Source organism: Gekko japonicus, unplaced genomic scaffold (genome assembly GCF_001447785.1).
Source record: "Gekko japonicus isolate JY-2015 unplaced genomic scaffold, Gekko_japonicus_V1.1 scaffold951, whole genome shotgun sequence".
NCBI lineage: Eukaryota > Metazoa > Chordata > Lepidosauria > Squamata > Gekkonidae > Gekko > Gekko japonicus.
The window spans coordinates 626,194-647,573 of NW_015173150.1; the positions used below are offsets into that span (position 1 = coordinate 626,194).

Consider the following 21,380-nt stretch of genomic DNA (forward strand, 5'->3'; position numbering starts at 1 on the left):
AAGACAGGGGCTGTTCCATTCTGCAAAGCTCCCTCCGCGTGTTTTCGCCACAAATCAAATCTTCTCTTGAGAACGGGCTTCCGGAGGAATAAGTTCTACCAGGGCAAAGACAAATGACCAATGTTCCCTCTAAGCTGTGGAGTCTTGTGAGCAAAAATCCAACTTTGTGAGCCACTGGGATTTGGCTCCTGCATAAATCAGTTTGCTCTGGAGCCACCTCTCCTGAGCTAATACAAAAATGTGTGAGCCGGAGGCTAAAAGACTGTGAGCTAGCTCACACTAACTCAGCTTAGAGGGAACACTGCAAATGACCCTGCTTTTTAAAATCCAAAATAAACCCAAATGAGGGTTCTCAAAGGGTATACGCCATGTTGCCCAATAGGGCCTTTGTATTCAGTGGCAACGTACCTCTGAATGCCAGTTGGGGAGTGGCAGCAGGTTAGGGGGGGGAATCTGGCTTCATTTCCCAGCTGAGAACCTTCTGAGGCATCTGGGTGAAAGAAGATGCTGGATTAGATCGGCCGCTGGTCTGACGCAGCAGCATCCTCCTTAACCAGTCACGAGAACATTTGATGTTCCACACAAACCCAGATGTAGCAGAGGATAACATCTGAGGACCCCCCCCCTCCAAGTTTTCCCGGATCACAGTTTGAAAACTACAGCACTACAGAAATGCGTATTCTTAGTCATCAGCACCATGACTATTAATTTTGAGTTATCTGAGCGATGCACATTTCCGATTTAAAATTCAGACCCGGGACCTCTTTGTACAGGTTGCTGTTGTGCACTATTCCTTTCGGGGGCGGGGTTTAGCAGCGTGCGCCAAAGAGTGTTGTGGGGGTCCAGCGGAATGAATTCTGCCGCTTGTTGTTCTTTTCTTTCATCGGGGATGGAGATCCATGGGCACACTTGGAGCTTTGGTTCCCAGATCTGATTCTTAGGTTTGGGCGACTTATTTCCACTGCCATCTCTCTCACCTCATTATTTTGTTCTCGTTTTGGACTGTGAGTTCCCCGCAGGGACCCGTTATATTTAATCTCCTAAAGTGGTGTGCGTGCTCCTGAGGTGTATTATGGCGGTGATGATGATTGCTACCTTTGCACATTATAACATTAAGCCAGTAAAAAATCGTGATGCCAGAAAGAATCTTTCACACTGGCGTGTGTGTGTGTGTGTGTGTGCACCATTAATGCAGAATTTGGCAACTGCGGTTCCCTATAGGTAGCCCATTTGGGTTACCTGCTGACCGAAACAAGCTCAGGTGGCTTGCTTCCATTGTCCCCGAAGGAAAAAATTAAGAGGAGTTTTGTATAGAACTTGAGTGGGGCTTGGATCAGACTTGTCCGAACTCGCGGCTGCTAGACCAGAATGGCACATTCCAATGGAGCTGTTATTGACCCAAACATAGATCAGTTGCTATACGATACTTGGCTGCTGGTGCTTTCGAGATGGTTGGGATCTTTGTGCTCCAAAGAGACAGCATTGACCACCTGGCCCAGGGGAGACAGCCTCCTCTTCTCCCCTCTGCTGTGATAAGGGGCAGAGAGGAAAAAGAGTTTCTGGTTTAAGCCCATCCGAGTGGTTTGTATTAATAGCAGCCCCCTACAGGTGGAGCTGCGGTGGCTCAAGTGGTCAAGACGCTGAACTGCAGGCTGTGGAAGGTCGGTCGTTCAGAAGTTCGAGACCCGAGTTGCCGCATGACGGAGTGAGCTCCCGTCTTTAGTTCCAGCTCCTGCCAACCTAGCAGTTCGAAAGCAAGAAATTGCAAGTAGATAAATAGGGACCACTCCGGTGGGAAGGTCACAGCGTTCCGTGCGCCTTGGTGTTTAGTCATGCCGGCCACACGACCACGGAAACGTCTTCGGACAGCGCTGGCTCTTCGGCTTTGAAACTGAGATGAGCACCGCAACCCTAGAGTCAGGCTCGACTGGCTTTCGAGCAAGGGAACCTTTACCTTTACTTTACAGGTGACAAATCCAGAAAGAGTGACTGTCCCATTGTGCTTCCACGGCAAACTGGGGATTTGAACCTGGGTCTCCCTGTGGAAGCCATTTTGAGGTGGCACGCACCACCCCCTCTCAGAATACCAAAGATGGCCACAGCCTCCCAGATGTTGTGGACTCTGCTCTACCTACTACACCACCCTGGTGACCTTATATCATCAGACAGTTAGTCCAACAGTAGCTCAGTATGACAGCCCTCCAGAGGCAGGGAAAGGGCTTTCCTAACAGCTGCTTCCATTGTCACCTTGCAACTGGGAGATGTTGGGGATTCAGCCTGGGACTTTCTGTATGCAAACCAAACACTTGTCTACTGAGCCCCAGCCCCCTTCCCCCACCCCCCACCCCCAGTTCAGAGCATGACAGACTCTCAACATGTTTCCTTGTCTTGAAGGAAGTGAGCCTTAAAATTACAAAGGTCTGCTCATCTTTTGTCAGCAGCTGTAGCCTGGCTTCTGTGCTCAGAACCCGCTGGGCCTGTACAGAGCCAGCAGGGAACCCTTCTGCGAAGAATGCCGCGCCTGGTTTTGGCACCTACTTGATGAGAAGAGCACAGGGAATCCCCCCCCTACCCCTTTTTCAAGTGCCCGCCTGCCTGCTCACACAACAGCAACACAGTTGGTTCCTGACTGGGTTATCATTGACTACAAGACCGCCGGCTGTGATCTGTCCTTCTTGAAAGCAGAACTGGGGAGGGCAAAGGCTGAGAAGGCATGTCAGCCTGGCATAGCCAAATCTTTCTTCCACCGAGTCAAACTACTTGGGGAGGGGCCATTGCTGACTGGTAGAGTATCTGCTTGGCGTGCAGGAGGTCCCAGGTTCAGTCCCTGACGGTGTCTCCTGTCAAAAGGACAAGGTTGTAGGCCACGTGGAAGAAAGCTACTTGAGATCTTGGAGAGTAGACAAGAAGAAGAAGAAGAAGAGAAGAGATTGGATTTATACCCCGCCCTTCACTACCCAAAGGTGTCTCAGAGCGGCTTACAAACTCCTTTCCCTTCTCCTCCCCACAACAGACACCCTGTGAGGTAGGTGGGGCTGAGAGAGCTCTGACAGAAATTGCTCTTTTTCAAGAACAGCTCCTTATCAGAGCTACGGCTTGCCCAAGGCCATCCAGCCAGGTGCAAGTGGAGGAGTGGGGAATCAAACCCGGTTCTCCCAGATTAAAGTCCGCGCACTTAACCACTACACCAAACTGGCTCAACCCAGACCTTGATAGACTAATGACTATGATAGTGCAATATCCAGTGACGCTTTGAAGGTCCTATGGGGAGGGGTCGTGGCACGGTGGAAGGGAATCTGCTTGGCATGCAGAAGGTCCTGTCAGGTTCGGATCCATCACAACCGGGGACTGTGAGGGCGGTGGGCGGGCACGCTGGGAAGGCGAGGGATTGCGTTGGGCACTACCTCAGACACCTGGGTGGTCGGGCATTGCGTCACGCCCACTGTCCGTTGGGGTTTAGGTTCTGGGACCAATGTTACACCTAGCCACGATGAGTTCCTCCCCTTCTCTCTTTCTTTGCCCGGGTGAGGCGTCCATGGCTGGCTCTCCACACTCGGCTCCCGACTTCACCTAAACGCCGACTACATCCTCCCCAGTTGTGCCCTTTTGCCTCCTCTTTATTCCCACCTGTGCCCCCGCCCCACCTTACAGCAAGTGAGTCATTGGTCCAGTTAGCTTCCCCCCATCTCCTGAGCAGATCCACCCTTCCTCTTCTCTGTCAGGCCCCCGTCATTGCCACAGCCAGGCCCTACCTCCTTTCCCTCCTTGCGCGACCAGTAGGCCTCGGGCCAGCCGGGGTGGGAGCACCCCAGATCCTTCCCTGAACATCTGGGGGTGTTGACCCGGGGCCAGCCGCTGGATCCCTGGGTTCCTGATGATGCCGGTCCCTGGGATAAGACAGCCTGCTGGAGAATTATTCCAGTCATGCAACAATCGTGCATATCCAGCAAGGTGTGGATCCAGCCCAAGAGTGGGTCTCTGGCAAGTAAAGGTCTTTCTCAGTGCCTTTAACTAGAGGTCCCAGGAACTGGGACCATCTGAGCATTCTTCCAGTGAGCTATGGCACATTCCACGGGAGATTCCTTACAGGAGATCAGCAACTGTGGGACCTTCAAAACCAAGCCTGTCCTTATCTGCATGCCAAGAAAAGCTGACCTGATACCTGGAAGACTCGAGCCTCAAAGGGGATTAGACAGGTTCATGGAGGACAGGTCCACCAGTGGCTCAAAGCTAGAAATGAGCAGGTCAAGTGCTTCCGGGGCCAAACCAAAGTTCTGGGTCCTTCCTCGTACCCTGTGAACTCGAGGTCATCCGTGGATGGCTTTCGATTCTGTTGTGTCACGCTTGCGTCAAGGATGGCTCGTGCGCCATTTGCCTGGAGTTGAGCATCTTGGCACAAAAGATAGCCACGTCTCACCAAGCATGGCATCTTTCCCGGCACACTCATTAGAATTTGCTCTGAGTCATGTCATTCTTTTTTTTTTTTTTAAGCTCACACTGGCGATTTCTCTTTTGGAAGCTTCCTTCTCCCAACTATGCATTTCTTGACTAAGGATGTCGCTGTTTAAGAGAACAATATTTTGGCTAGATACTTTTTGAAGGTCTTGCCCTTCTTATCAGTGTAATCTCCACCACAAACGTAGCATGTACTGATACACTTGGACCCTTATCCATTCAGTGGGCTTACAGTGTTCTGTGCCCCTACCGCTAGGAGACCACAACTCATTGCGATAATCCTTTGCTTCTTGGCAGTGGTTGGCATCTGCTAGGTTGGAGCACTTTTTCTATAAGGAAAGGCTCAAGTGTCTGGAGAGAAAAAGGATGACTGAGGGAGGACATACATGACAGAGGTTTATAAAATTATGCATGGCGTAGGGAACAGTGGATAAAAGTTTTTCTCCCTCTCCCAGTTGGGTGTAGAGGTTAAGCCAGTTTGATGTAGTGGTTAAATGCGCAGACTCTTATCTGGGAGAACCGGGTTTGATTCCCCCCTCCTTGTGGGCAAGCCATAGTTCTGGCACAGCTGTTCTTGAAAAAGAGCAGTTTCTGTCAGAGCTCTCTCAGCCCCACCTACCTCACAGGGTGTCTGTTGTGGGGAGGGGGAGGGAAAAGAGTTTGTAAGCCGCTCTGAGACTCCTTTGGGTAGTGAAGGGCGGGGTATAAATCCAATCTCTTCTTCCTCTTCTTCTTCTTCTTCTTCTTCTTCTTCTTCTTCTTCTTCTTCTTCTTCTTCTTCTTCTTCTTCCCATGATAGGAGAGCTCAGGCTTCTTCTTCTTCTTCTTCTTCTTCTTCTTCTTCTTCTTCTTCTTCCTCCCATGATAGGAGAGCTCAGGGACACCAGGGGGACAAGATGGCAATCCAGCAACTAGACTCCTTTTGGAGATCAGCTTGCTCTCTTTTTTTGTTTTTCTGCTTTTATCCTATCAGCTCTGTTTTAACCAGACTCTCCCATGGACCTTTCACTGTTTATCTCCTGTATTTCTCCCAGCTGCACAAGAAACCTCAGGGACGCCCAAATGAAGTTGGTGGGCAATAGGTTCAGAATGTACAAAAGGAAGAACTTCTTTACTCAAGAAGTAATGAAATAGTGAGATGCTCGGCCAGTTGACACAATGATGGCCATGAGCATTGGTGGCTTTGAAAGGGGATTAGACAGGTTCATGGAGGACAGGTCCACCAGTGGCTCCTAGCCTTGGCGACTCCACTCTGAAACTCAGTGCCAGGAGGCAACATTGGGGGAAGCCCTTGGGCTTTATACCCTGCTATTGGCTCTCCAGAATAACTGGTTGGCCTTTGTGTGAGACAGGGTGCATGACTAGATGGGCCTGGTCTGATCCAGCAGGGTTCTGTTTATGTTCTTTCTGCTCTCTGGGAGGATAGTCAGTACTGTTTTTTTATCAGTAAACTTAAAATTGCACTGGGAATGTTAAGGTTGGTGTGAGTTGACTTTTGGGTCTATGGATGTTAAGGCTGACCAGTTTTTTGGGCCAGTCTTGAATCTTGGTTTCTGTTGAATATTTTATGACTTGGGTTCTGGAATGGGTTTGTGCTGTGGTTAGACAAAAAAAAAAACCTGTGCAGAAGGACACTAAAAAAAGAACAGAACAATTTACTAATGAGTAACAACAACATAACTAGTAGTAATTCAACTAAGAATACTACATATGTAGTATTTACAAAAATCCAACAGGTAAGTTTTCAACAATTCAACAGGTAAGTGTACAATTTTTCAATAATACAACAGGTAAATCTACAATGAACTAATCCAGCAACATAAGACTTTGGAGATTTCCCCCTATGAATATTGACTGGCTGTCCTATTAATATTTTTCATTACAAATTGGAAAGCTGTTTTGCTGATGCTTACCTTGGGAACATTTGATGAGTCCTTAAAGAGTTCCTTAATCAGCCTCTACTGAGGAAGACTATTCAAAATGAAGTTCTGAAATTCGGAGTCTGCGTCGTCCATTGTAGACTTACCTGTTGGATTAATAATATTGCATATAGACTTACCTGTTGGATTCTTGAAAATTTACCTGTAAAAATAGTGGTCTCACCTGTGGGATTTTTGTAAACACTGCATATGTAGTATTCTTAGTTGAATTACTACTAGGTTCGTTGTAGACTTGCCTGTTGGATTATTGGAAAATTGTAGATTTACCTGTTGGATTGTTGAAAACTTACCTGTTGGGTTATTTTAAAAATTGTGAATTTACCTGTTGGATTTTTGTAAATACTACATATGTAGTATTCTTAGTTGAATTACTACTAGTTATATTGTTGTTACTCATTAGTAAATTGTTCTGTTCTTTTCTTAGCGTCCTTCTGCACAGGTTTTTTTTCTATCATGTTTACTGTTTAATCGCCGATTGTTATTTGTGCTGTGATTACCAGAGGTTTTGTGTGCCTGTGTATGTGTGTGTGTGTCCCGGATTGCTTTGTTTAAAACAAACAAAAAAAGTGTTACTGTCTTGAGATGTTCAGATGAAAGTTGCTTTGTGGGAGACCAAAGAGCCCAGGATAAGTATATTTGACAAAATTTGTCCATTAATTTGCATGTACACTCAGGCTATCATAACTAAAGCATGTATGCGTAAGTTTGGTCACGTAATGAGAAGACAAGACTCACTGGAAAAGGCAATAATGCTAGGAAAAGTTGAAGGCAGCAGGGAAAGAGGAAGGTAAGCGACAAGGCTGGAAGTGTAGATGTGGTGACCTAGAAACCTAGATTACACAAGCACACACAGTCCCTGCACGGTTTGGAGCTTTGTGTAGTTTCTACCCCCTCCCCTGGCAGTGAATACCAATGTGCAAAAAAAACCAATCCTGTCCTCTTAAAAATATATAAGCAATATGTGCTACTGGAGTGGACATTGAACTGTCTTGCAAATTCAAATGTAATGTATTGAACATGAACCCTGTATTGATCAGTCTCTGAAAATAGGCATTTAACGGTCTTCTTATGAATACAGTGTACTTCAAGAAAGAACACTGGATTGCTTTCTTGGAGATTCCGAAGTAATATAAAATACATGATCATTAATACCAGTCAAGATATCACAAAACAATGATTGCAAGTTATTGAGTTCGCCAGAACTCTTTGTCAATCTGGATAGTAGAGGGGAGGAAAGGTAAATGGGGAAGGGAAGGAGAGAAAGATGTTTAAGACACAGTAAGCAGCCCTGAGCCCACTCGTGGGATAGGGCGGGGTATAAATTAAATAAATAAATTGATGATGATGATGATGAGGATGATGATGATGATGAGGATGATGATGATGATGAGGATGATGATGATGATGAGGATGATGATGATGATGATGATGATAGAAAAAACCCCAAACCCTACTTCACAGGGTTGTTGTGAGGATAAAATGGAGGAGAGGAGAATGATGTAAGCTGCTTTGGGTCCCTATTGGGGGGAAAGGCAGGGTACAAATGAAATCAATAAAATCTATGTCGTTTGCAACATTCTTAAAATGAAGGCCAGATGACGTTGTTGACTAACTTGGATTACATGGCGATGGGCGCAAATCAGATTTCAAACAGCATTTCTTGGGACAAGGAAGCAAAATATGAGTCTTTTCTTCTGAAGGGTTAAGAAACAGAAATGCCAGCAGTTCACCAGAGCCCTCTGCCATGCAGTCCATTCTGGAATGCAAGGTATTCAGAGCACAATGCAGTGGACATCAAACAAGAGTGGATACTGAGCAGTCCGAGGAAGCAACAAAAGCATTTGCAGCCCACCAGGCAAAGGGGGAAAGCCTGCATAAAGCAGCCTGTATTTTCCTTTGGCGTGTGCTCCCTGTCTCATGCTGGGATTGGCACCCTCATTTCCCTTCTTCTCACCGAATTAATTTCCACCAAAGGTATGAATCCCATCACCTCTGTTGACAAGCGCAACCACGTTCTCACCCCATATGCAGGGGAAAGTAAAATGCAGGCTGTAGCAGATCTTCTCACATATACATCTACTGGCTGGATTTTCTCCAAATTGCCACTCAGGTCTGGCATTAGGAGTGTCTAAACAGGAGGCAGGGATGTACTCTGAATATAGTTCCCTGAAGATACAGAACAAACAAGCATTTGGCTGTGAATTCAACTTCCTGAGAATCTCATCTTTAAGTTTTAAAAAGTCAAATGTCTGGCCCTTATGGCTGCAGAGGGGGACTTTGAAATGTGTGGGTGGCAGAGCTGATCAAGTGAGAGTCGGGACCCGGGAATCCGGAACCGGGCAAAACTCCAGTCCGAACAGGAAGGCTTTTTGCTCAGGGCCGTTAATTGGCCTGACCATTTTCTTTCTTCTCTGCCTTGTTGCCAGGTGAGTTTCTTTTGTATGTACGTAATGGGAAGGCGAGGGATGTGGACTGGTAGAGTGTAGCCCAGTCTTGTCAGAACTGGCAAGCTAAGCAAGGTCAGTATTTGGATGGGAGAGCACCAAGGAAGACTTTGCAGAGGAAAGCAGTGGCAAACCACCTCTGCTTCCTCACTTGCCTTGAAAACCCTACGGGGCTGGCGCAAGTCGGCTGTGCCTCAACAGCATTTTATAAACAGACATTGGAGGGCAAATAGGGGAGAGGCTGGATTCCACCCCCACCCCCCGTAATGTGTTTTGCATGCCCTGTGCCTTGGGGATACATGTGTGCTGTAGGGGAGGGAGGCAGCTGGAAAGGGTTTTGCATCCTACCTGCCCGGGTCCAGAAGGAGGAGGAGAAGGAGATTGGATTTATACCCCACCCTTCACTACCTGAGCGGCTTACAAACTCCTTCTCCTTCCCCTCCCCACAACAGACACCCTGTGAGATAGGTGGGGCTGAGAGAACTCTGAGAGAACTGTCCTTGAGAGAACAGCTCTGACAGAACTATGGCTTGCCCAAGGTCATCCAGCAGCTGCAAGTGGGGAATCAAACCCGGCTCTCCACTGCCCCGATGCTGACCACCGTTTGTAAGGGTCACAAGGCAAAAAGTCGCTGGGCCATGCCAAGCTTTGCACGCTCCAGCTGGACCCCTGAGCAGCTCTGATGCCCATCCATCTGTGTCTTGCTGCCCCCTACCCTGGTTTACACTGCCCTGCCCTCCAGGAGCCAGTGTGGCAAGGGAACTAGCTAGGTCTCTGCAGGGGAGTGGCCGCAGCACTGGAGCCCAGGAACTCTGGGTGCATGAAAAAGGTGTGCACGTCAGGAGTATGTGTTTAAAGGGCGGGCAGGACAGTATCAGTGGAAATGTTTGTGAGGTGCTGAATTACTTGACCAGATTTCGGACAGCCTGTAGCATATGGCTACATTGACTCGTGTTTTGGAGTCCCTGGCTGTGCTTTGTTTGGTGTAGTGGTTAGGAGCGCGGACTCTAATCTGGGAGAACCGGGTTTGATTCCCCACTCCTCCACATGCAGCTGCTGGTGTGACCCCGGATCAGTTACAAGTTGTTTCAGAGCTGTTCTCTCATGAGCAGTTCTCAGAAGAGCTCTCTCAGCCCCACCTACCTCACAGGTATTGTTCCCTCTAAGCTGAGTTAGTGTGAGCCAGCTCACAGCTTTTTAGCTTCTGGCTCACACATTTTTGTCTTAGCTCAGGAAGGAGGGCTCCAGAGCAAGCTAATGCATGCAGTAGTCAAATCGCTCGCTCACAACTTTTACACCAGTCGCTCACAAAGTAGAATTTTTGCTCACAAGACTCCAAAGCTTAGAGGGAACATTGCTCACAGGGTGTCTGTTGTGGGGAGAGGAAGGGAAAGGAGATTGTAAGCCTCTCTGAGACTCCTTTGGGTAGTGAAGGGGGGGGGTATGAATCCAACCTCCTCTTCCTCCTCCTCCATCTCCGTCTCCTTCCTATTCCATGTATCTATGCTGTGGATTCCCTGATTCTTTTTCAGACTAGAGACTGATTCTTTTTCAGATTAGGGACTCTGTTTTCCCCATCTGTAAAATGGGTATGGCCATTTTCTGTAAGGTCTTCTGAACGCTTTGTTCTGTAGTAATAGGTATGTATGTAAGTGCCAACAAGCCACAATTGACTTGTGGCTGCTCCAGCAAGGGGCTTTCAAGGCAAGCGAGAAGCAGAGGTGGTTTGCCATTGCTTTCCATTGCAGAGCCTTCCTTGGTGGTCTCCCATACACGTGCCGACCCTGATTAGCTTCCATGATCTGATGAGATCGTGCTGTACTATGCCAAATTCCCTCCCTCTTTAGCAATAAAGCTGCATAAAATGTGTGCTTAAACATGTGCCAGACTCCACAGTGCTTTGCAGTCTTGTGTTTTATCCAGGATGCAGCTGGTGTTTGGACTGGGCTTGCTTGGCCTGTGAGGAGCTGGTATGGTATACAGGGCACTTGAATACGGGGCTGAAAGTCCCTGGAATAGCTGTGCTCCTTAGATTAAAAGAACATTTTCCATTGGTTCTGCCCCTTTACCGCTTTGCTTCGCCTCATTAGATTGCCTGCTCCCAAGTAGAGATGTAAAATTTCCGGAAATTTTGAAGCTTGGAAAAAAGCCCGTTTTTCCCCCAGTTTTTTTCGGGGGGAAACGGAAATTTTCGGAAAAATTGAAAAAAATGCTACATTAGCATTTCTTTTGTCTTTTCTAGATTGAAAGTCATTCTGTTACTTTAGGAACATAAAATATGACTATGGACATTTTTACTTGGCATGAAATTATTACAACTAGCATATTAAAAATATAGTGTATCCAAACAATTATTACAAAACCCACATGCAAAAACAAAACTGAAACCTTTTTATTTTCTTCTGACAACAGCACCTCCTAAAGGAAGAAATGCATCTTGTTCTTGCACTGGAGAATTCAGTTTGTAACCTAGGACTTGCTTGTCCTCAGTGCACAGAAATTAGATCAATCTGATACCATATATATATATTTTAGAAATGATTTGGAAAATATTTGAACACCTTGTCTTAAAATATTTTATTCATCATGTTAAAATAAAATGGTCCATAATCAATTTTTTTCTTTTCTTTTCTTTTTTCAATTTTTCCAATTTTTCAGGGGGAATGGGTTTTTCCCGGGCCTTCACATGAGCTCCGTACAGTAGAGCCCCCTTTGCCTCTGAACTGTAGTCCCCACACATTTATGCTGGCTACACTTAATCTTTAAGTGAACCTGGATGCCTGATTATTTTTGGCTGCAGCAGATCAAAGTGGTTGCCCCTCTGGAATTATCGTCAGGGAAGGGCCTGCGAAGTAGGCTAGGCCGAGAAGGTGACTGTCCCAGAGTTATCCTTTGAACTTCAGGGATGACTGGGGATTTGAATCCAGAACTCTGAGATCTGATTCCACCTCTTTAACCTCTAGACCACGCTGGCTGTACGTGTTAGTAGGGAGATACTGCTTGGTGGTGCCTCAGGTCTCCCAGTAATATACCTAATGGGCCTTGGTTTGTGGGAATACTTGCAATGCTAAAAAGTATGTGGGAGATCCCAGATGTGTTTGCAATTCATGTGTGGAGCTCCTGGCTGTTGTGTCTCCTTGCTCATACAGAAGCAGTTGCCAAGAGGGCCTGTGTGTTGGCGGCAGAGCAGCTGTTTTCCAGTTACAAGGTCCCAAGTTCAATCCTGACCTGTTCTAGTTCTAGGACCACAGCAGTTGGGAAGACCTTTTTCTGCCCGAGATCTTGGAGATCTGTTGTTACTTATGTAGATTTATCACATTTGCATCCCATTCTTGCTCCCAAGAGTGGAAAATGTGGCTTTTCCTCCCTCCCTCCACTTTATCCTCACAACAACCCTGTGAAACAGGTTAGATGGAGAGAGAATGATCAGCCCCCAGGGCTCCTTGTGAATTTGATGAGCCAGTCTCCCCAGCCCTGGTCCAGGATTCTAACCATGGGCTCTCATAGAGTAGGCAATGCCATCCTAAGCAGAGTTCATGCTCTTCTAAGCCCAATGCCTTCAGAGGACTTAGAAGGATATAACTCTGCTTAGGACTGCACGGTGGCTCAAGTGGTTAAGATGCTGAACTGCAGGCTGTGGAAAGTCAGTAGTTCAGCAGTTCGAGACCCCGCATGATGGAGTGAGCTCCCATCTCTAGTTCCAGCTCCTGCCAACCTAGCAGTTCGAAAGCAAGAAATTGCAAGTAGATAAATAGGTACCACTTCGGTGGGAAGGGAACAGCGTTCCGTGCGCCTTGGTGTTTAGTCATGCCGGCCACATGACCACGGAAACGTCTTTGGACAGTGCTGGCTCTTCGGCTTTGTAACGGAGATGAGCTCCGCAACCCTAGAGTCGGACTTGACTGGCTTTCGAGCAAGGGAACCTTTACTATGAATCCGTTAGGCCCATGGTCTGATTCAGTAGAGTCAGTTCTACATGCTCATTTATAAGAAGATTCCAGAAAACACAAAGAATCCTTCTGGTGTCTGCAACCAGCCTAAAGTGCGCCAATAACAGCTTGCTTTTGAAGAGCAGGATCCATCCCGGGGAGTGCCTTGCCGAGAACCAAAATGATGTAGCCCTCCAGAGTGCCATGTCCTTGGCAGAGAACATTTTTTTATGAGCCTCCTTGTGCTTCCAGTCTGCATGGATTCCTAAAGGGCCCGAGCGTTCGCGCTGTTCCATATTGAACCGCGGTGCCGTTCTGCTCAGAGGTGTCTTAAAATGTCAGTCAGGCGACTCAGTGTGGAAATATATTGCTTGGCTGCGGCTCTGCACGGAGCCCAACACCGTTCTGATTTCTCATTAAGGGGAAGGGGTGCCGGTTTGTGCGAGATGACGGGCAGCGAAGGGAGAGGCGGGAAGGGAGGGGGGCCGAGGAAACCAGGGTTTTTTAGGGTTTGCAATGAGCACGGAGCTGTCTAATGCAGAATGCAGCATTTGTTGACATGTGGTGCCAGGGTGGGGCATGTTTCCAGTCTTTCTTTCAGAAAATGGATCAAAGCGGTGGGCCGCCCTCCTCTCAACTTGCCCTTTTTGGGTCATCTGTAGCTTAGCCCATTAGTCTTTATTCCCAGTTGAAAGGAAGCGTAAGTACGTTTAACTATTTGCTCAGGGTTGTCCTGCATCAGTCTCTCCTGCTCTACCGGTCTCTTGTTCATTGTCGTTCTCTTCCCTCCATCTCCCCATCCCTCCCCTCTGTCCTCTTTGTCGTTCTCTTCCCTCCATCTCCCCATCTCTCTCTTCCTCCCGTCTGTCCTCACTTACATGTCATCCTCCCCTTCGCTCTGTTGCTTCCCCTGCTGTTGAAAGCTGCTGTTCTAGTAGACAGCTGTCTTCCCATCATAATTCCCACAAGAGCCTGCTTCTTGGAGGGGAGACCCGACTCTGGGAACTGAGGTTGGTTTGTTGTAGCAGAGAGAAGACCCTTTCCCGTATCAGTTCTCTGAATTCCCATATCAGTTCTCTAAACCACAAAAAGATCTTTGCTTGGTGCTGCCTTTAATATCTTTCAAGCATCTGGTGAAAACTGTTTGGGAACAGTTTTGGCGAGTTTGGATTATGAGCACGTTATTGGTTTAAATGTTGCTGTTTTGCATCGTTTTGGGATGTGGAAAGCATGGTCAAGTTTCGGCTAACTTATGGTGACCCCCGTAGGGTTTTCAAGGCAAGGAATGAACAGAGGTGGTTTGCCATTGCCTGCCTCTGTGTAGCAACCCCGGACTTCCTTGGAGGTCTCTCAGCCAAGTACTGACCAGAAATGACCCTGCAGAGCTTCCAAAATCTGATGAGATCAGGCTAGCCTAGGCCAGACAGGTCAGGGCTATACTGGAATACGTATTTGTGTCTTTACAGTGTAGTCCTAAAGACGCTTATGCCTTTTTAAGTTAATTGAAGTCAATGGGCTTACAATAGGATACCCCTTCTTAGGATTACACAGTCAACTTGGTTTCTCGTAACATACATCTCTTCACAGTCTCACACAAACACAGATGCAAGCCCTGTATGGTTTTGGAATTTTTCTCAACTGTGTTGTTTTCTTTTTTAAAAAAATTAGCTCGCTTTTAAATGATCTTTTGGCCATTTCAGTAAAAATAAATAAATCAAATATTAAACGGTGAGAGTAGAACTTTTAAAAAGTAATGTGTATTACTTCCGGTCCAGTAAAAGATGCACTCCAGCACAGATGCACTTATAATGATATGGCTGCTGCTGTTACTATAGGGGAAGATGCTCTTGCATGCAGAAGGTTCCAGGTTCAATCCCCAGCATCACCAGTTTAAAGGATCTGGAAGTAGGTGATGTGGAAGACCTCCGCCTGAGACCTTGGAGAGTCTGAGTAGACAATACTGACCTTGATGGACCAAGGGTCTGATTCAGTATATGGCAGCGTCATGTGTCTATGTGTCACGTATTCTAGAGTAGATTTGGTTTTATTAGTGTAAGCAATCTTTTGCTTGGTCCCCTGGGATGCGTAAACATTGGATGAAGGCAAGGAAACTTTGTGAGTTGGGGTTTTTTTCCCCCCTGCACCGTGAGAACACTGCAGGTTCTGAGCAATAGGACACACGGGTGCTCAATTGTGTTATGGGTTAATTTTATTTATTTTATTTATCCTTCCATTTGTATACTGCTCACCCCCTGAGGGCTCTGAGCGGTTCACATATTTAATCAGTACAAGTCCTAACCTAGGGCCACATACAAGAGGGAGGGTGACTAACCTACCAGGCACCCTTTGTAGCGAGTTGTTTTTCTGTTGTCTGCAGGCGCCGTCCTCCTGGCGCTGGTCTTGATTTATGACTTCCTGACTCCTTTGGGGACTCGTTTTGCAAGACATAAGATGCTTAAGAAAAGCATAGCTCGATCAAACCGGAGGTTTTGCTGTATCACTAGCCTCTGTCCAATAGTGTCCGGCCAGATTCTTCCAGGAAGTTCGCTAGGAAAGCATAGAGACTCTTCCCCAACTGCTGCTGTTCAGCAAGTGGCATTCAAAGATATACTGTCCCTAAGCATGGAGACTCCATTTACCTACCTTAGCCTCTAAGGTGGCCCCAACCTGGTGGAATGCTTTGTCTGAGGAACCTCATGCCCTGTGGGACTTGTCTACATTCCACAGGACATATAAGACAGTTATTCCACCAGGCATTTCACTAATGTAATTTTGGTAGATTCTACCTTCCGTGCTGTTTATTTTTATGCCAAAAGCTATGTGTTGTGTTTTAACTGGATTTTACTGATATCATGGTTGTGTTCTTGTTATTGTAGTGTTACGCGGTTAGCCATCCTGAACCCCATTCTGGGGGAGGGTTGGGGGGGGAAAGTCTAATAAAATAAATAGATTAAAATGTCTCTCTTAAAGACATCTAAGTCATTGGCAGCGGCTTCCATTCCATTGTCTTCCAACGTCTGTCTTTACTTTTAGATACCCTTATAAAACAATTTGACCTGCTAGCAGAGGCGAACATTCTGAGCCAGTGGAGGAAGGAGACAGTCTTTGTTCTCCAAACTCTAACTTTAATTTACCCGTCACTAAACATCCGGTTACTGGGGGAAACATTATCCACGAAGTGCTGAAAGCACGCAAACGAAATTATCTCGTTATGAGTCTGCACAAGACCAAGCCCCCCCAGTCTTCCAGTTCTGTGCACCGCACCGGCACCTCCTGAACCAGCGCACTGCTTGCGGCGGGTGGTATTTAGCAGTGCACCGGTGGAGGGTGCTGACATTGTTCCTCTGGAGCAGCTGCGTGGAGAATTGCAGATGTCGAACAATTACACCTAAGCGCATGGGGCTATGAAACTGACACAAAGGCCTCAAATGATAAACACTGAAGTGCGAACCAAAACAGACTGGCACGGAGCGACTGAGATGCACGTCTCCTGTACCCGGCTTCAGACAGCTGTTCTTTTCTGCTCAGCCCTGAAGTTTTCTTGTGCTTTTCAGATTGTTTCATTTCTCCTTCTCTCTCTCTCTCTTTCTCCCCTCTCTCTCTTCCCCCCCCCCCAGATCAGCAAAGCATCTTGCCTTGTAAGAAAGAAGAGCTGCAGTGTGGCGACGGGCGTTGCCATTTCAACTGGCTGCCTTGCCACTACAAGAAGGACTGTGGCGCGGGCTACATGTCCATCCAGATAACATGTTCAAGTGAGTGACCCTTTCAGCGTCTTTTGCAGTAGTCTTGCCCGCTAAGCGGGCCAGGAAGGATGTGTGTCCCTGAACGGCTTGGCTTGTGCTCCTGAAGCCCTTGCGCTTTAACTGCAGTTCATGTCAGTAGGGACTTGTGTGCCAGTGGGGCTGGTTAAAATTGGCTCTGTGGGGTAACCTCTGAAGCCAGTGTGTGTAGCTGTTAGAGTGTCGAACTAGGACCTGAGAGACCCAGATTCAAATCTCTGCTCTGGCATGGAGACTTCGCTGGGCAACCTCTAGGCACACACTTTCAGACTAAGCTACCTCACAGGGTTGTTGTGAATATAGAATGGAGAAGGGGAGAAAGGCGAGGTATAAAGGAAGTAAAGAATTAAAGCAAGCATGGTTTACTTAGCAGGTGGTTGGGAGGGAGCTTTTTCTGCTTGAGATCCTAGAGCGCTGGTGTTACTTGTTGGTTACAGTTATATCCCACTCTTTTTCCGAGGAGCTCAGAGTGGCGGATGGAGTTCTTCTTCCCTCCATTTTATCCTCACAACAACAACCCTGTGAGGTAGGTTAGACTGCGAGAGAAGGTTCAGCCTAAGGGCCCCATGAACTGGGGGAAGACTTAAAACCTGGGTCTCCTCAGTCCTGGTCCAGGACTCTTAATCACTATACCACATGGGCCATTTTAGGGTAGACAGGACTAACAGTGCAGTCCCAAGCAAAGTTAATACCCTTCTCAGCTCATTGAACCTCAGTGGGCTTAGAAAGGTGCAACTCCTCATAGGGTTGCGTCGCCGGTCTCTTGCACCAAAAATGAACAAGAGTCTTGTGGCACCTTTAAAGTTACATGAACCCCAGTGGAACAAAGTTTGAGTCCAGTGGCACCTTTAAGACCACAGAGTTGTATTCAATGTCTAAGCTTTCATGTGCACATACCCTTCTTCAGATGCACCATTCATTTTATGTAAGAAGTGCGGTGGGAAAACAATAGACGAATCAGCAGGTCCCAGCGCCCACAAAAGGCAGAAAGTGTGAGATAAAATATAAGGATGTAGAATTCAGATCTACTCAAGAAAAAAAACATAGAGGCCATTCCTTAGCTGTGCTGAGCTCGTGAATTCCTGTAATGGGTGAGGAATCCCATTTGCCAAGAGCTGATGTGTAGAAGGCCATAGAAACCTGAAGTCTCTGTACAAGCCTGAGAAGAGTGGGGATGTGCCTTTCATTTGAGCAAGCTGGGTGTTTCCTGCTCCCACTAAGAGGTCTTGATAATGCATATTTTGGGCTGCCAAACTGCATTGTGGTCCCGTATCTGCTCGTTCAGTCATTTCTTATTCATTGGGGAACATTAGTAAGCAACCGCAGCAACTCAGAAAGAACCCGACTTTTTGCAAGGATTTGAAGAACCAAAGAGGGCATGTGCGGGTGGCCATGTTGTCTTTAAAATGGCCAGGGGATGGGCTGATGAGGAGGCTCCAGTTGGACCACTCCAGGCAGGGCAGGGCAGGAGTCAGTGGAAGTAGGAGGGTGTGGCTGATGACTGACTCCCCCCGCCCCTTTTGACCTGAGGCTATAGCAAGAAGCAAGGGCTGGAAGGGGGGGGGGAGGCGAAGGACTGAGGAATGGAGACAGCTCAGATGCGCACAAAGTCTTCTTGTAATTTAACTTCAGTTGCCATTTGTAATAAATTAGTGGAACCTCCATGTACAGAGGCAGTATACCTCCAACTGCTAGTTGCTAGGGACAAAGAACGGGGTGCAAAATAACATCTTCATGAGTTGCTTCCTGAGTTCCCGGGGGGGGGGGCTGTTGGACTGACCTCTGCCAGGAACAGAATACTAGACTATTACAGATCTTGTTTTGATCCAGCAAGACAAATTGTACTCTCATCGTACATTCTCATGGTGCCTCTGCAAAACTGACTTCTCCAGGGTTAACCGTTCATTGTGCTAACTTGACACTGATAAAAGACAGTGCGTTTGCCTCTCTCCTAGAGGGTGGGTCTGAGAATGCAATTATGGTTGAAAGTCTCAAAGAATGGATAGTTTTCCCTGTCCCTCAGTCTCCAGTATAGCCCGAGAATGAGAGCCTGGGCTCTTTCACAGATGAAGGGAAAGACCTTCAGGTGAAGAAGTACTTGGCAGCACATCCCCTACACCTGACTAATGGCAGAATGAATAGGAAGTGAATTACATACAAGTCACCTTCACTCTTCTGGGTCGTTAATGCCTAACTTAATATCCTACATTCGCTTAACGACCAGAGGAAAGGAAATGATGGAGAGGATTTTGTTCTGCCAGGTCTTGCAGTGTCTTCTTAGAAAAACAACTTTCTCCCCACTGGTTGCTGCTCATGTGCTTTGCGGGAAGTGACTCAGAATGTGAAATTGCGGAAGGCATTTGTTAGGTGGAAATGCAATTAAAACAACCAGTTAAGGTGGTGGTGGTGGTGGTGATGGCACTGTTAAGAACCAAAGAAGAGTCCTGCAGGATCAGACATGTGGTCATTTGGTCCAGCATCCTATTTCACGTGGTGGTCTACCAGTTGTCCTGGGGAGCCAACAAACTGGGCATAGTGGCTCTGATATTGCCCGCTAGCTCTAATAATCCAGGGGGAGTTTACTACTCTGGATTTGGAGGTTTCCTTTAGTTGTCCTGGCTAGTAGTCATTGATAGACTTCTCCTCCATGAATCTCTCTATTCCCCTTTTTAAAAAATCTACGTTAGTGACAATCTCTACACCTACTGGCAGTGAATTCCGCAATGTAATTACTTTTGTCTGTCCTGTACCTATTGTCCATCATCTTGATTGGGTGCTCCCATGTTCTAGTTATGTGGGAGAGGGAGAAAAAGTTTTCTGGATCCACTTTCTCCACCCCGTGCATAATTTTCTATCTCTCTGTCATGTGTTCCCCCCACCTGAATTGTCTTTTTCTAAACTAAAGAGCCCCAGACTCTTTTGCCTTCCCTCATAGGAAAGGTTTTCCGACACTTTAATTATGTTGGTTGCTCTCTTCTGCACTTTTTCCAATTTTGTTGCTTGATCTTGTTGCTAGATCTTGAAAAAGATACTGCAAGTAATACTATATTAACTGTATTTGCTGCATTATGGTCTTTGAGCGCAATAAACTATTACTTGCAGTATCTTTTTCAAGATTTAGCAACAAGAACTGTAGCAACATACATTTTTAAACAGATGATACTTATGGCTGATCTTTTCCTTTTGGGTTTAAAAATATTAAATTTAAAAGACGATTAACATCAACGCTCTAAAGTACTTCTGGATTTCCTGTGGGTTCATGGGCAAAAGAAGTCAAATCAGAGAGTGTTGCCTAGCGGTTGGAGGATACGTTGAGTCCCCCAGTAGACAAAGTCCCACTCTGCGGTGGTCAATAGCTGTGTTCCTTCAATTTTAGGCCATCTCTTCTGGAAAGCTAAGTTGTATACGTCTCCTAAGCAGACAAAATTATAGGCAGCTGTGTTAGTCCATCGGGAAGAATCCAAATGAAAGGTATCAGCCAGTGACCACTGCAAAATTGAGGCTGTCTAAGTCAAAATGATATGTGTGCTTTCTAATGCAAATATTAACAATATCTACACTGCAATAGATCATGGGGGGTTGTTGTTTTTTTGCTATTGAATAATCCCAAATGCAACCGTAGACATGTCTGTGTTCAGCACCTTGGACAGCAGTTTGTGGGACCATTAACAAGGCACTACAAATCATCACCACTATAGCAGAAAACCTGGATCAACCACAGACAAGACAGGGGTCCCACATGCTCAACAGAGTCCCTCCTATAGAGAGGAATGTGACTTTGTGAATTAACCCAGAAAAAATGGGGGGAAGGCATGATAAGGATTGAGCATGCTGTAGGAGGCACAGAATGTTGAAAGCAGCTGAGAATCAGTTTAAAAGAGGGAGACGGGAACTGACTGGCCCAAACTCCTATGAACTTATAGAATTCTAGAGAGGGAATGGGGGGGGGGTTTCCAGAGGCCCAGCTTGCTGTTCTCAGTTTTTCTGCAGCAACAATTGAATGAAAGCTTACTATTTATCACAATCGGGGGTGGGGGGTGGGAAATCTCCAAAAGGTAAAATTGACTCATGAATGCATTTTACCCAAAGGCGATTCCAGAGTTTTTAATAGAAAATTGTGAATTGCTTGAGAGGGTATTTTGTCAAGTGACAACTTTAAACTATCTGATCTGTTTCGTGCCAGGGCCCTGATGAGGGTGGAATACATTATGTGTGCTTTTCTTACTGCTAATTTAGCAGCCTGCCTTTCATTGTTCATACACATGTCTTTATCTCCATTTACTATTGTTTGTGCTCAGGAAACAGCCAGAGGGAAGGGAAAACATCATTTAGAAGGAGACAATAAGTTTAATTCCACCCTGGTCTTGCATAAAACTTCAACAACCGGTACTAGTCAGGGGGGAAAGATGGGATTTGTTTTATAATTGCAATGCAAATTAGTAACGGGTTTTGAATTGCTGATGGTCTAGGCCAAGGTTCCAGTCTTGCAAGCTAAAGATTGGTTTGCTCATTTCCAAGTCACGAAATCCATCACAGAACCCAAAGTCCTTGCCATTCAGAAGTCCAAATTTAAGAAATAAATAAAACACAGATCCTTAATGACAACTGGGCACCAGGACTTTTGGATCCCTGTCTATGCAATGAGCTGCGGTAGCTCAAGTGGTTAAGACGCTGAACTGCAGGCTATGGAAGGTCGGTAGTTCAGCAGTTCGAGACCCGGGTGCCGCATGACGGAGTGAGCTCCCGTCTCTAGTTCCAGCTCCTGCCAACCTAGCAGTTCGAAAGCAAGAAATTGCAAGTAGATAAATAGGTACCACTTCAGTGGGAAGGTAA

General features: G+C 46.6%; 1 protein-coding gene across 1 annotated transcript in view; it reads left to right on the forward strand.

The window, feature by feature from the left end:
• The first annotated feature begins 16,495 nt into the window (after nucleotides 1–16,495).
• Nucleotides 16,496–21,380, forward strand: part of BEAN1 (brain expressed, associated with NEDD4, 1) — a 47,684-nt gene continuing 42,799 nt past the window's right edge. Inside the window, exon 1 of the mRNA XM_015422369.1 lies at nucleotides 16,496–16,520. Within this exon, the coding sequence (XP_015277855.1) occupies nucleotides 16,496–16,520 (25 nt within the window). The remainder of the gene's footprint in view (nucleotides 16,521–21,380) is intronic.